This window comes from Oncorhynchus mykiss, chromosome 5 (assembly GCF_057628025.1).
Source record: "Oncorhynchus mykiss isolate SJ-2025 chromosome 5, ASM5762802v1, whole genome shotgun sequence".
In the NCBI taxonomy this organism is placed as follows: Eukaryota; Metazoa; Chordata; class Actinopteri; order Salmoniformes; family Salmonidae; genus Oncorhynchus; species Oncorhynchus mykiss.
Window position 1 is genome coordinate 44889248 of NC_143026.1, and position 16668 is coordinate 44905915.

The 16668-nt window shown below is 43.4% G+C and overlaps 1 protein-coding gene and 1 long non-coding RNA gene across 2 annotated transcripts in view; both read right to left on the reverse strand.

The window, feature by feature from the left end:
• LOC110523912 (exosome RNA helicase MTR4) overlaps positions 1-5971 on the reverse strand; it is a 54851-nt gene extending 48880 nt beyond the window's left edge. Inside the window, exons 1-3 of the mRNA XM_036977633.2 lie at positions 5825-5971; positions 5351-5521; positions 4623-4766 (exon numbers count right to left, since the gene is read on the reverse strand). Coding sequence (XP_036833528.1) covers positions 4623-4766; positions 5351-5442 — 236 coding nt within the window. The 5' untranslated portion in view covers positions 5443-5521; positions 5825-5971. The remainder of the gene's footprint in view (positions 1-4622; positions 4767-5350; positions 5522-5824) is intronic.
• Positions 5972-8329: 2358 nt separating this feature from the next.
• LOC149983295 (uncharacterized) lies at positions 8330-10618 on the reverse strand. The gene is made up of 3 exons (XR_016496070.1): positions 10315-10618; positions 9570-10027; positions 8330-8393 (listed from the first exon to the last, which is right to left on the reverse strand). It is a non-coding gene; the product is annotated as an uncharacterized LOC149983295 (long non-coding RNA).
• Positions 10619-16668: the final 6050 nt, after the last annotated feature.

Consider the following 16668-nt stretch of genomic DNA (forward strand, 5'->3'; position numbering starts at 1 on the left):
TACAGTGGGGAGAACAAGTATTTGATACACTGCCGATTTTGCAGGGTTTCCTACTTACAAAGCATGTAGAGGTCTGTAATTTTTTATCATAGGTACACTTCAACTGTGAGAGACGGAATCTAAAACAAAAATCCAGAAAATCACATTGTATGATTTTTAAGTCATTAATTAGCATTTTATTGCATGACATAAGTATTTGATACATCAGAATAGCAGAACTTAATATTTGGTACAGAAACCTTTGTTTGCAATTACAGAGATCATACGTTTCCTGTAGTTCTTGACCAGGTTTGCACACACTGCAGCAGGGATTTTGGCCCACTCCTCCATAAAGACCTTCTCCAGATCCTTCAGGTTTCAGGGCTGTCGCTGGGCAATACGGACTTTCAGCTCCCTCCAAAGATGTTCTATTGGGTTCAGGTCTGGAGACTGGCTAGGCAACTCCAGGACCTTGAGATGCTTCTTACGAAGCCACTCCTTAGTTGCCCTGGCAGTGTGTTTCGGGTCGTTGTCATGCTGGAAAACCCAGCCAAGACCCATCTTCAATGCTCTTACTGAGGGAAGGAGGTTGTTGGCCAAGATCTCGCGATACATGGCCCCATCCATCCTCCCCTCAATACGGTGCAGTCGTCCTGTCCCATTTGCAGAAAAGCATCCCCAAATAATGATGTTTCCACCTCCATGCTTCACGGTTGGGATAGTGTTCTTGGGGTTGTACTCATCCTTCTTCTTCCTCCAAACACAGCGAGTGGAGTTTAGACCAAAAAGCTACATTTTTTTCTCATCAGACCACATGACCTTCTCCCATTCCTCCTCTGGATCATCCACATGGTCATTGGCAAACTTCAGACGGGCCTGGACATGCGCTGGCTTGAACAGGCGTAGTGTTACTAATGGTTTTCTTTAAGACTGTGGTCCCAGCTCTCTTCAGGTCATTGACCAGGTCCTGCTGTGTAGTTCTGGGCTGATCCCTCACCTTCCTCATGATCATTGATGCCCCATGAGGTGAGATCTTGCATGGAGCCCCAGACCGAGGGTGATTGGCCGTCATCTTGAACTACTTCCATTTTGTAATAATTGCGCCAACAGTTGTTGCCTTCTCACCAAGCTGCTTGCTTGCCTATTGTCCTGTAGTCCATCCCAGCCTTGTGCAGGTCTACAATTTTACCCCTGATGTCCTTACACAGCTCTCTGGTCTTGGCCATTGTGGAGAGGTTGGAGTCTGTTTGATTGAGTGTGTGGACAGGTGTCTTTTATACAGATAACGAGTTCAAACAGGTGTAGTTAATACAGGTAATGAGTGGAGAACAGGGGGGCTTCTTAAAGAAAAACTAACAGGTCTGTGCGAGCCGGAATTCTTACTCGTTGGTAGGTGATCAAATACTTATGTCATGCAATAAAATGCAAATTAATTACTTAAAAATCATACAATGTGATTTTCTGGATTTTTGTTACAGACCTCTACATGCTTTGTAAGTAGGAAAACCTGCAAAATCAGCAGTGTATCAAATACTTGTTCTCCCCACTGTATCTAATCCGGAGGTAGCCATTGATCATGACTCCGTTCCATTACACATAAGATTAATGGACGGACGAAGGCGTCTTCTGTAGGGGGGGTGGGGTTTGTTAACACGCATCGCTTGCAATAAGGTTTTGGAAGCGTAAGGGCCTTATCTTATTGAGAAGGAAAAAAAGGTTAAATTAACACACATTGGTAGGGTTGGGGTTTCCATGTCACAGCACTATTTTACAGAAAACAGACAAAAGATAGAGTTGACTACATTTGCTAATTAGCAATGTGTCCAAACACCTGTGTAAACAGAATTGATTAACGGCTCATGGTGAAATCATAACGGCATACAGGAACTCAAGTCCTTTTGTTCACCTGACCTAGAATTCCTACCAATCAAATGCCGACCGCATTATCTCCCAAGAGACTTCTCTTCGATTATAGTCACAGCCGTGTATCCCTCCCCCCCCCCCCCCCCCAAACAGATACCACGATGGCCCTAAAATAACTTAACTGGACTACTAAACTGGAAACCATATATCCTGAGGCTGCATTTATTGTAACTGGGGATTTTAACATTGACATATACACTGACTCTGAGTTTATTAGGAAGAGCATTGGAGATTTTGTACCCACGGTGACTATTAAAACCTTCCCTAACCAGAAACCGTGGATTGATGGCAGCATTCAAGCAAAACTGAAAGCGCGAACCACCGCATTAAATCATGGCCTGAGGACTGGAAACATGACCGAATACAAACAGTGTAGCTATTCCCTCCGCAAGGCAATCAAACAAGCAAAGCGTCAGTAGAGACAAAGTAGAGTTGCATTTCAACATCTTAAACACGAGAAGTATGTGGCAGGGTCTACAGACAATCACAGATTACAAAAAGAAAACCAGGCCCGTCGACCTCTTGCTCCCAGACAAATTAAACAACTTCTTTGTGCGCTTTGAGGACAATACAGTGCCAATGACACAGCCTGCTACCAAATACTGTGGGCTCTCCTTCTCCGTGGCCGACGTGAGTAAGACATTTAAGTGTTTTAACCCTCGCTAGGCTACCGGCCCAGACGGCATCCCTAGCCGCGTCCTCTGAGCATGCGCAAACCAGCTGGCTGGTGTGTTTACGGACAGATTCAATCTCTCCCTATCCCAGTCTGCTGTCCCCAAATGCTTCAAGATGGCCACCATTGTTCCCAATCCCAAGAAAGCAAAGGTAACTTAACTAAATGACTAATTCCCCGTAGCACTCACTTCTGTCATCATGAAGTGCTTTGAGAGACTAGCCTAGGATCATATCACCTCCACCTTACCTGATACCCTAGATCCACTCCAATTTGCTTACCACAATCGCCATCACACTGCACTTTCCCATCTGGACAAGAGGAATACCTACGCAAGAATTCTGTTCATTGACTACAGCTCAGCATTCAACACCATAGTACCCTCCAAACTCATCATTAAGCTTGAGACCGTGGGTCTAAACCCCGCCCTTTGCAATTGGGTCTTGGACATTGACGGGCCGCCCCCAGGTGGTGAAGGTAGGAAACAACATCTCCACCCCGCTGATCCTCAACACTGGGGCCCCACAAGGGTGCGTTCTCAGTCCTCTCCTGTACTCCCTGTTCACCTATGACTGTGTGGCCATGCATGCCTCCAACTCAATCATCAAGGTTGCAGACAACACTACAGTGGTAGGCTTGATTACCAACAACGTCGAGACAGCCTACAGGGAGGACGTGAGGGCCCTCGGAGTGTGGTGTCAGGAAAACAACCTCTCACTCAACGTCAACAAAAGAGATGATCGTGGACTTCAGGAAACAGCAGAGGGTGCACCCCCCTATCCACATCGACGGGACAGTAGTGGAGAGGGTGTTAAATTCCGTAGCGTACACATCACGGACAAACTGAAATAGTCCACCCACACAGACTGTGGTGAATAAGGCGTAACAGTGTCTCTTCAACCTCAGGAGGCTGAAGAAATTTGGCTTGTCACCTAAAACCCTCACAAACTTTTAGATGCACAATCGAGAGCATCTTGTCGGGGTGTATCACGGCCTGGTACGGCAACGGCACTGCCTTCAACCGCAAGGCTCTCAAGAGGGTAGTGCGGTCTGCACAACACATCACCGGGGGCAAACTACCTGCCCTCCAGGACACGTACAGCACTTGATGTCACAGGAAGGCCAAAAAGATCATCAAGGACAACCACCACCCGAGCCACTGCCTGTTCACCCCACTATCATCCAGAAGGCGAGGTCAGTACAGGTGCATCAAAGCTGGGATCGAGAGACTGAAAAAGAGCTTCTACCTTTAGGTCATCGCTAACATAGAGGCTGCTGCCAACATACAGACCCAAATCACTGGCCACTTTAATAAATGGATTCAATAAAGTTATCACTAGTCACTTTAAATAATGCCACTTTAATAGTGATTACATATGAGATGAGTAATGTAGGATATGTATATACTGTATTTTATACCATCTATTGCATCTTGCCTATGCCGCACGGCCATCGCACATCCATATATGTATATGTACATATTCTTATTCCATCCCCTTACAATGTGTGTATAAGGTAGTCTTTGTGAATTTGTTATATTACTTGTTAGATATTACTGCACTGTCGGAACTAGAAGTACAAGCATTTTGCTACACTCGCATTAACATCTGCTAACCATGTGTACGTGACCATGTGTGCTAACCATGTGCACCATGTGTACGTACACCACAAAGCGTGTTGTCACCAAAAAAAATACTGTCGGTTGCAACTGTTAAAACCATTGAATTGTTAGATACTACTCCGCTGTTGGAGCGATGAACACAAGTATTTCGCTACACCCGCAATAACATCTGCTATAAATGTGTATGTGATCAATAAAATGTTATTTGATCAGGTTACAGTAAGTGCGTATTTTGCATTTGTTAAATTATTTTGTGTGATATGAAAGGTATTTATATTTCAAGAACCGTACCATTTAAACAGAACACGTAAGGTCCTTGGACTAAGGAGTAAAGTTAGGCTCCATTAGTCCAATATTGGGCACATCCAATATTGGGCTAAGACCACCCCAGCCCAAAAATCTAGCCTTGTTCAAAGTCAATCTTACTTGATCTCCTCTGTAGAAAGAGTCTCCAGCTTGGACCTCTTCCCAAACACCACCTCATCTGTCCCGTTGTTGTCTGCTTCCCGCTTACTCTTGGCTGCATAGAACTCAGCCTTTCCTCCTTTGCCATTTTTACTGGTCGATTTCCTAATGGAAGGGAATATTTTACGGCAATGTTACTTTAAGACAGAAACAAGTACTTTCTGCAGCCCCATATGTTGGTAGGTATTATTCCTCAGCAATTTCTGGCTGATATTTGAATATTTAAACTTAAATGTTATCTAACTAAGGAACATAGACCAGCCAATCAAAATAATCAGATATGAAATCCAGGACAATACCACCACTTAAAAAAATATTCAAATAGTTAATCACTACATATGACTATGGAGAGTATGGAGGGCCAGATAAAATAAAAGTTGACACACTGGACTGCATCCTACATAACTAACATAGTTCACATTTTCAACAAATAAAATGTTGAGAGCTTATTCTCATTAGCTAGGTAGTAAACACACAACAATCTAACTACCAAGGGTCTGGGATGAAACAAACACAATGCCGGTATAAACGTGGGCAATGTGCTGTAGCTAGCTAGATACTGTAGCATTAACATTGAGGTCTAACGTTAGCCCTCATGCCCCCTGCGCGTGTTCTCATTTGATAGTTGTCTATGTCACTACTTGAACGAAACATCTCCCTAACTGAGTTAAACCCCAAAGCATACATACCCCTTTTCAGGTACCGCTAGTTTCTTTTTAGTTGAAGTTGTTTGTTCTTCATCAAACACGCTGAACAAATCGTCACCAAAGGCATCCGCCATGATTGCAAGAGGAAAGCACACAAATCCCACAATGCAAATGCACAGCAATATCACTTACTGTACAGCATCCGGAAACGATCTAGTCATAACACGGGAAAAATATTTTTTACTTGTTTTACTATTCATAAAACTATCCACAGCATTATCAAAGACAGTACAGTATGAGGATAGGATAAAACTGCTTCTCCAACAAAAATTCCCTTTCACACTTGTCGGTCATCGGGTGTCTCACGCCGAGCTGCGCATGTGCAAACTTAAAGGCACTCCTTCGATATAATGTTGTTTTTGACGATAATGAAAACGTGTCAGTTTGTCACTCTCGTAAGATTTGAGTAATACCATGTTCAGCTATTTAATACATTGGCTTATATCTAGGTTGTACCTTTAGATTTCGAGAAAATGAACAACTCAGGAACAATTTGTGCTTCTCTCATTGACTTCTCAAACCCCGGTCTGATCTGTTTGTCTGTTTCGCAAGCTTTCACAAAAGTCTCGCAATGTGCGCATCTAGTTTTCTTCTTCTTCTATTATATAACTGCAGTCCGCAAACCAATGTTAAAAGTGTATGCCGCCACCTACTGTGTTGGAGTGTGTGGTATACACTCCAACACATAACATATAATAACAACATATGCTCCAACATTTCATCGACCATACACTCCATACACAAACCATTCATATGCTTGCCAACCAGATGTAATGACAAGTTCAAGGTACAATATCGTAAGCGCAATTGAGCAAACACCACCTCTTCCTTCCTAATCTGACCTTTGAATCTTTGTCCACCAACATTTCTTTGGAGGGCATATGAATGCCGGCCCTTGTGCTCGGAGTCCCATCTCTTCTGCCGCACATCTATCAAAATGGCTCTGATCTTACATTTGGCCTCACCTCTACCCAGTGGAACATTAATATCAATCATATCTCGTTTCAAAGCTCTTTTGGCTAACTGATCTACAATATCATTCCCTTCCACGCCTGAAAGTGAAGAAGAAGAAGAATCTCACTACTACACCCATTCTCTCAATTCTCCATAATAACATTAATACCTCCAATGGAAGATCATTCCTATTAGATTTACCAGATGACAAACTATTCAATACAGACAGAGAATCTGAGCATACTATAATTCTAACCGGTTGTATATCCTCCGCCCACTGGAGGGCAACTATTATCGCCAACAGTTCAACTGAGTATACTGACAGTTCATCTATTAGTCTTCTACATATCCACACGTCAAATTCAGGAACGTATATGCCTGTTCCTGTGCGCCCACTATCTGGGTCCTTGGATCCATCTGTGAAAAGCGGTTAAAAAAAAGCATAAAAACTTCTACCAATGTAATTGTCAACCAGTTTCCCTATATCACTGACTTCTAACCAATATTTCATTTTCTCTATCAAGGTTAGATAAACAACATGATCTGGAAGCAACCATGGAGGAACATCCCCTATCAACACAGAAGGGCCAACCTCTAACTCCCTCAAACCACTCTCATCAGCAAGCTTTGCAACTGTCCAACCAAAACCCCTGCCTTGTCTACTAGTATATTCCCAACAGTCATATAGAACAGTAGCCGTGGGATGCTCAACCTCACAGCTTTTCAATCTAACCCAACAAGCTAATGACAATGTTTTAAACCGTATATCCAAAGGCATCTCACCTACCTCCACTAGTAAGGCACATACAGATTTTGATTTAAATACACCAATACATATCCTTATTTATCTTTTTTATTTAACCTTTAATTAACAAGGCAAGTTAGTTCAGAATAAATTCTTATTTACAATGACAGCCTACCCCGGCCCGGGCAAACCCTAACCCGGACGAATCTGGGCAAATTGTGTGCCACCCTATTGGACTCCCAATCATAGCCGGTTGTGATACAGCCTGGAATCAAACCAGGGTCTGTAGTGACGCCTCTAGCACTGAGATGCAGTGCCTTAGACCAGATTTTTTTTTATATACTGGATTTTGTACAGCTTTTGTTCCATAAACTATACACCCATAATCAATTGTCATCCTGACTGGAGCTCTATAAATATCTATCAACGATTGTTTGTCAGCACCGCATTCATAACCAGAGACCGAGCGCATACAGTGTATTAGGAAAGTATTCACACCCCTTGACTTTTTCCACACTTTGTTACGTTACAGCCTTGTCCTAAAATGGATTAAATCATTTTTCCCCCTCATCAATCTACAGTCATGGCCAGAAGATTTGAGAATGACACAAATATTAATTTTCACAAAGTCTGCTGCCTCAGTTTGTATGATGGCAATTTGCAAATACTCCAGAATGTTATGCATTTCAGCCCTGCCACAAAAGGACCAGCTGACATCATGTCAGTGATTCTCTCGTTAACACAGGTGTGAGTGTTGACGAGGACAAGGCTGGAGATCACTCTGTCATGCTGATTGAGTTTGAATAACAAGGGGCCTGAGTATAGCTTTCTGGGTGGCCAGAGACTCTGGGTTCGCGCCCAGGCTCTGCGCGACCGGGAGGTCCGTGGGGCAACGCACAATTGGCCTAGCGTCGTCCGGGTTAGGGAGGGCTTGGCCGACAGGGATATCCTTGTCTCATCGCGCACCAGCAACCCCTGTGGCGGGCCGGGCGCAGTGCACACTAACCAAGGTTGCCAGGTGCACGGTGTTTCCTCCGACACATTGGTGCGGCTGGCTTCCAGGTTGGATGCGCGCTGTTTTAAGAAGCAGTGTGGCTTGGTTGGGTTGTGTATTGGAGGACGCATGACTTTCAACATTCGTCTCTCCCGAGCCCGTACGGGAGTTGTAGCGATGAGACAAGATAGTATCTACTAACAATTGTATCCCACGAAATTGGGGAGAAAATAGGGGGTAAAAAAAAAAAAAGAGTTTGATTAACAGACCGGAAGCTTCAAAAGGAGGGTGGTGCTTGGAATCATTGTTCTGCCTCTGTGAACCACGGTTACCTGCAAGGAAACACGTGCCGTCATCATTGCTTTGCACAAAAAGGGCATCACAGCGCAAGGATATTGAGACCCCTTCCCTTTTTCCACATTTGGTTACGTTACAGCCTTATTCTAAAATGGATTCAATACATTTTTGCCATGGTGTGACAGTGTCGTGGAAATACTTCTTAAAAATATATCTTAAGACACCAGAGCTTGTGAGTTCAATAATAGACTTTATTACAAAGGAATAAGCCGAGCTGGTCCATGGAGCAACTGCCGGTCCCAGACTCAGAGATCTTTTTATATACAGTTTCAGTCTGACACAACATACACAGTCACTCCTCTTTATGTATATGATTCTCATCTTTTGGTATTCTGCCACTATTGTTTCCTAATCTTACTTCTAGTCAGTCTACGACCATCTTTACTTGGTTTCTCCTCTCCTTCTTGGCATATACTTCAGGGCATGGATTATATTGGTGGCGTAACCATAGCAATGATACCAAAAAATAATACAGACATTCATTCATAATGCAGGTGCATGTCCAAGGACACCCACAGGACTAGACAACGGCCTCCATCAAGCCCACAATGGCCCAGACACACACACACACAATGGCCTCCTCCCAAGCCCACATTGATTGTACTCAACACTCCGAGACAAAACAACACATGCACCAGAAAATCCCTCATAATAGCTAAAGTGGTCTTGGTCAGGACCCAGGCCCCACCAGAGCTTGAGACTTTCACTATGATCTCCTGAAGAACACACACAACACCATGAGTTACGTATTGGTTCCTGATCTAGGTCATGGATCAGTTCTGAATTATTTACAGCAGTGTAGACTAGGATAGCACAATGATTGAGTATAGGAAATAACAAGGCATTTCTACATTTACCAGATGCTCTTTATTCAGAGCAACATTACAGAAGCAATTAGGGTTAAGTAACTTGCTCAAGGGCACATTGACAGATTTTTCACCTAGTTGGCTCAGGGATTCAAACCAGCAACCTATTGGTTACTAGCCCAACACTCTTAACAGCTAGGCTACCTGTCTCTCATTTCCATAGTGTTTTCAGAGACAAATCAGTTACTTGGCTATCTGACCCTGAGACCCAATGTGGCAGGTACTATAACAAGGCCCCTCATACCCAGAAATCTCACCCCTGTCTGTCATAGTACCCCATCTCACCTGGTGCTGCATCTTCTTCCCTCCTTTCAGAGTGAGGTTGAGGTTGACCTCAGATTGGTTTATGTCTCCCTACTCAGGTTTAGACTGGTAGCTCGACACTCGTCCAAGGACCAGGCAGCTGTGTTTACAGTGCTCCCTGCTGGAGTTTGGCAGGTACTGGGGTTTATTTCTCTAGTGCAGTGATGAACTGAGATACTGCTATGAATGAAAAAAGTGAAACAACAATTGCCCACATTACCCTGTCTCTATTTTAGATTGTGCTGTCCACAAACATAGCGGAAACTGGAGTCACCATACCTGATCTCGTGTGAAAACAAGTACCATGAGAGCAGTCAGATGAGTTCCCTGGTGGAGACGTTTGTCAGCAAGGCCAGCACCCTCCAGAGGCAAGACAGGGCAGGACACGTACGGAACGGGTTCTGCTTCCGCCTCTAACCCAAGTCCAGGTCAGGTTCTCTCTGTGAACCACATAACAAGTTACCCTCTACAGCCTTATTGAGGTCAGCACCTCCACAAGTAACAACCTGATTGTGAATGTTCCTTCTAACAGGTTTCTGGCCTTCATGGATTTCTCCATACCAGAGATACTGAGGGTTCACTGGAGGATCTGTGACTTCATATCGTGGTACAGTAACAATTATTTTTAATCAGAGGCGAACAATTAAAAAAAAACACACAAAGTAACCACAGACCCATACTCCAAAATAACTACTTACACATGGGTATAGAATAATGACTGTCTTACCACTTAAACACATGATCTCACCCCAAACGACCTCTGTTTCCGATTCTGTCCCCTCTACAGCAGTGTGAGTACGGCTCCCCATAGGAGTTCCTGTGCAGAGCCCTGGATGCGCCCCAGCCCCAGACAGTGAGTAACGCTGTGTGCCTGTTCCAGGGGATTGGGGCGTGCATACTGGAGGGTCATGCCCTCAGCCCTCTGGGTTGCCACCCTGCCCATAAATGACAAGATGCTCATCTTCGGCACCATCTTGGGCTGCCTGGAACCAATTGTAAGTTATGTCCATCAACGGTGGCATAAATTATGTCTGAATTGCAAAATGAGCAGTTACAGTATATGTTGTTACTTTCTCTGCAATACTGTGATATTTATAAAAAAATATGAAATAGTGTGTTGGAACTCATATCGGTAAAAACTGTATAGCTCTGGGTTTAAAAGGTGCTCTTTGAATAGGGTAGTCTCCAGTATATTCTCCATACTGAATGTAATTGTATATTCCAGGCGACTATAGAGGCAGCCATCTCGGAGAAGTCTCCCTTTGCCACACCCATGAACCAGAAGGATCAGGCCAACCTGGCTAAGGCAGCCCTGGCTGTTACCAACTGATCACCTGGCCATCTACAATGCTTACTTGGAGAGGTAGCTCTTTTAATAACAGTATGAACGACCAAAATCAGAGATAGCTAATGCAGGCACATGTTGATTAGGGCACACAGTAGCAAAACATTTTGCAACGGCGGATGAAAACAAGCGTGTCTTACTGGACAGGTTCACTCAGTACCTCTACATGTCAATCAGTTTTCTTCCATTTTGTGCCTAATGAACAGGACCCTGTTTTCTCTAATATAGTAACGTAGTCTAACTGAATGAGTGTATTGTTTCTATGCCCTTCCAACTTTTCAGCCAACATCTTGGTTCCTTATAACATAAAATATATGCCATTTAGCCGACGCTTTTATCCAAACAATTGTCTTGCTAACAGGTGGAAGATCATACGCAGGTGGAAGAACATACGCAGTGAGAGATATCGAGCCGAGACAACCTACTGCAGGAAACACTTCCTGAATCGCGCTGCCCTTAATCACCATAAAGGTACTCGACTCAATCAATATATCAAATCAATCAAATGTATTTCATAAACCCCTTTTTACATCAGCAGAGGCGAGGAAAAACTACCTGAAAGGCAGGAATCTAGGAAGAAACCTAGAGAGGAACCAAGGTGGCCAGTCCTTTTCTGGCTGTACAGGGTGTAGATTTGAGGACAGATCATTATTCAAGACGTTAAAACGTTCATAGATTACCAGCAGGGTCAAATAATAGCTGTGATGGCTATAGAGGACAGTTCAACACCTCAGGAGTTAATGTCAATTGGCTTTTATATAGGCAGGCATTCAAAGTGTCTCTCCGTGCAGCAGCCGGTGGGGAGGGGGGTCTAACAGCATGTCTACTCTACTCTATTCTCTCTCACACAAACTTGTGCATGTTTTTCTCATCTTGTGTCTTACATCATCACGTGTCTTGTAACACTGAGCATGTTTTGTAACTGATACGGTATAGAGTGTAAGTAGTGATCTGATCTTTAGAGTGGCTAGTGAGAACATTTACCAGAGATGGCGTCTAGTCTTGGTTCGGATCTTGGTGGCTCCAGTCTTGACTCCATCTCTGACATTTACCTGGATCTGCTCCCTGTCAGTACATCAAACAGGAGCTGATAAGGATGATGGACCAGGTCGCATTCTCTTCTTCCTCCAAGCCCCAGGCTCCCCTCACCCCTTTGGGTAAGGCTCAGATCTGTGTACTGAATGCGGTGGTGACGGGAGGGCTGTGTGGCAGTGTGGGGCGGATCCTCTACACGCCCTCTGTGGATACGCTAGACCCGGGTGGCCTGTTCTGTGGAAACCTCCCAGGGGAAGGCCCACATCCACCCCTCCTCCTTCAACCGCTGTCTGCTCTTCCAGGAGAAGGTCAGTTGGATAGAGATAACACTATCGCTCTCACTCTCGCTGTTTCCTTATCTGTCTGTATATCTATTAATAGACCATCAATACACCTTTTGTATCTGTCTCCATCTTACTCAGGGAGGCACTGAGGTAGAAGATGCCCTTATGATTTAGGATCAGATTACCCAACTCTCTCAATCCTATCCATAATCATTTAGGAAGTGAAAAATCTGACCCTGTATCAGTGGTTAGGGGCAACCTCTAACTACTCTGAGGGAGGCCCCAATAAATTGAAGTACTAAATGTGTTTCCTAATCGGATGTAAAAGACTTGATGTTTTAATGCCATTTGGACTCTTCCTCTGATCTACCTGCGGGACACAACCCTGATATCTCCATTCGCCATACTACTGTTCAGAGGGGACATCGACGTGCAGCACTGTGAACGACTCATATCTCTGGTCGAATGGATCCACTTCCAGGTCAGAGTTCATTTCTGGGTCAGCTGTATTAAATGTGTATTATTATACTGTATGTGGCATGCGTGACTAGAGGGCTGTGTTACTGATACAGCAGAGACATTAGGATAGACATAGATAAAGAAAATCAAACTATTGTAGCCAATTTCCCAGACCCAGATTAAGCCTACTTCTGAACTGAAAAAAAGTGTTCAATGGAGAATCTCCATTGTAAGTGCTCTTATGTCCAATACTAGGCTGAATCTGGGTCCAAGAAACGGACCCGTGTCGTTGTTGAGCATACTGTAGCAAACAAGTCTCTGTTTGATCTCGGCTCCTCCCCGTCCCCTCCCCCAGGCCCCAGTGAGGATTGGAGTGATCTTTAAACACCTGAGGAAGCTCTTAGACTCACGACTGGAGAAGATGCCGGAGAACCCAAGGACGAATGTAGAAAGTAATATTCTACCCTTTCTCTCTCTTTCCCCTTCCTTTAACATTTTTTTAAATCTTGTATCCTTTTCTCATTTTCTAATTTCAAATGCTGTATTTTTTTTGTGTGTGTGTATGTGTGTGTGTTCATGAAATTAAACATTTTCCTCTGTGTTTAGCACGGTTTAGCACTGTGTAGTGGCTCATGGTATTATTTACTCTCTTTTGTCTCTCAACTGTAGATGAGAAGACCATCCAGTTGATTAAAGAGCTGATTAAAGATGTTGAACGTCTCCTGACCCCTGTGACTTCTCATTGGAGACCTCAGCTATGGAGATGTCCCTGAGACAGGATGGGTGGGTAGATGGGCCAGATGAATGACCTAAGGATAAGAGGGTGGTGGCGAGTGTATAACGAAATGTAAATCGTGAAACAAAATAGCATATTTCTTATCCAATGATGGCTGTTGCCAAACATCGAATAAAACTACCTTTGGTGTTCATGTTGAATATACGTTTTAGGAAAAAAAATCTTTATTCATGGCTCCCTCGCTCGGGATGTAACAGACATCCTTTGGTGAGTGTTTAATGTTTTTTGTTTTCCAAAAGACAGAAACAGAAGTGCAATAGCTTTGTGTTTGCTTCTAGTAAACATCCTTGAAATATTCCTGCAATTATGCCACTGGTGCTGCCCGAACATTATTTCTTTAAGAATAGAATAGAACATCTCCAAACAATAACGAACGAGAACAGCTGTGCCCAGTGCTGTAACCCAAGACGTTCTCTGTCTGTGACACAAACAAACAACATTGCTTTAACGACTATCAAGGGATCTACCCACCCTAGCTAGCTTCATGTATTATGATGTCATTTACTTGACATTTAGAAACCACAGAAAATAAGTGGCCATGCACACAGAGGGTATACAAATCTATTTCGATTTTACTCTGTACACTCTAAGAAAAAAGTGTTTCCTGAAAAGGGTTCTTCAGCTTTCCCCAAAGGATAACCCTTTTTGCTTCTGGGTATAACCCTTTTGGGTTTCATGCTGAGCCCTCTGTGAAAAAGGTTCTGCATTGAACCCAAAAGGGTTCTCCTATGGGGACAGCCGAATAACCCTTTTACGTTCGAAGGTACTAAGTGTAGTGTGTACACATACGAGTTCTGGCAGTGTGGGTACGTTTACACTTTGATTTCCTGAATACATAATAAAGCTCTTTAGGTCCAGGTCCATGTTCATTAGGCACCAAATGGAAGAAAACAGACTGAAACAGGGATGGATTACCTTGACTTCTACAATATAAAACGCTCAGTTCAAACATTTTGAAAAATGTTCCCTTGTGTGCGCTAATGAACACAACCCAGGTTAGATGCCTCTGCTTTAATAAAGTGCAGTCCCTCTTGACCCCTCCATGACCACTTGCGTGACAAAACATACCAATATTTATGAACACCGACTGACCTCACACAGTGACTGGTCTCCCTTGAAAATAATATTTCATCTCAATAAGATCACCATGTTAAACAAAGGACACATTTTGAAAAATATGGAGGTGACTCCGTCATGATCTTCTCCTCCCCTGTGTGACAAAACTATCCCACACATCACAGTTAAGAAACAATTGTTATGCCGTTTTAACCACCAGTTGGCGTTTTGGACAGCAGTGTGTTGAAACGTTATTTTGTGTCATTTCCAATTTCTGCTGAATCTATCTCTGTGTTTTCTCAGGCCTCACCCACTTCTGTATTTGTGTGGCTGAGGCTCGCTCAAAACAAAAAGGCCCAAATATGGACATTACTGTCTTTCAAGGATATGATGTGTATACTTGGTTTACTGCAATATTAGCTCTTAAGGGGGCTAATTTAATTGAATGATTTGGATGTTATCTGTCGGAGATCTGTCTCACTTTCTATGCATTTAAAAAACAAACAACACATGGTTTATTTTTGAATGACAGACTATGAATCTCCACAGCTACATGCCATGCCACACTGAGCAGAAAACAGGAAGAGATCTTCAGTTGAAAACAGCAAAATAACCATCTCAAAGAGTTTAACAGACAGCTGAACACTTTGCATCCATATTAGGGGCTCTATTTTAACAAACCTAACGCAATGTCAAATCTTAGCACTGGCAGTAGTGTTATAGGTTCAGTAGTGTGTCAGAAATATCTTTGCTATTTTCACAACCGGAATTATGAGCGCATTAGCTGGCGATGTTGCAAAAGGGCTGGGTTTTGATGATTTTTATTTATTTATTTATTTCACCTTTATTTACCCAGGTGGGCAAGTTGAGAACAAGTTCTCATTTACAATTGCGACCTGGCCAAGATAAAGCAAAGCAGTTCGACACATACAACAACACAGAGTTACACATGGAGTAAAACAAACATACAGTCAATAATACAGTAGAAAAATAAGTCTAAATACAATGTGAGCAAGTGAGGTGAGATAAGGTAGGTAAAGGCAAAAAAACGGCCATGGTGGCAAAGTAAATACAATATAGCAAGTAAAACACTGGAATGGTAGATTTGCAGTGGAAGAATGTGCAAAGTAGAAATAGAAATAAAGGGGTGCAAAGGAGCAAAATAAATAAATACAGTAGGGGAAGAGGTAGTTGTTTGAGCTAAATTATAGATGGGCTATGTACAGGTGCAGTAATCTGTGAGCTGATCTGACAGCTGGTGCTTAAAGCTAGTGAGGGAGATAAGTGTTTCCAGTTTCAGAGATGTTTGTAGTTCGTTCCAGTCATTGGCAGCAAAGAACTGGAAGGAGAGGCGGCCATAGGAAGAATTGGTTTTGGGGGTGACCAGAGAGATATATCTGCTGGAGCGCGTGCTACAGGTGGGTGCTGCTATGGGATAAGGGGGGACTTTACCTAGCAGGGTCTTGTAGATGACCTGGAGCCAGTGGGTTTGGCAATGAGTATGAAGCGAGGGCCAGCCAATGAGAGCGTACAGGTCGCAGTGGTGGGTAGTATATGGGGCTTTGGTGAGAAAACGGGTGGCACTGTGATAGACTGCATCCAGTTTATTGAGTAGGGTATTGGAGGCTATTTTGTACATGACATCGCCAAAGTCGAGGATCGGTAGGATGGTCAGTTTTACAAGGGTATGTTTGGCAGCAAGAGTGAAGGATGCTTTGTTGTGAAATAGGAAGCCAATTCTAGATTTAACTTTGGATTGGAGATGTTTGATGTGAGTCTGGAAAGAGAGTTTACAGTCTAACCAGACACCTAGGTATTTGTAGTTGTCCACATATTCTAAGTCAGAACCGTCCAGAGTAGTGATGTTGGACAGGCGGGCAGGTGTAGGCAGCGATCGGTTGAAGAGCATGCATTTAGTTTTACTTGTATTTAAGAGCAATTAGAGGCCACGGAAGGAGAGTTGTATGGCATTGAAGCTCGTCTGGAGGGTTGTTAACACAGTGTCCATAGAAGGGCCAGAAGTATACAGAATGGTGTCGTCTGCATAGAGGTGGATCAGAGACTCACCAGCAGCAAGAGCGACATCATTGATGTATACAGAGAAGA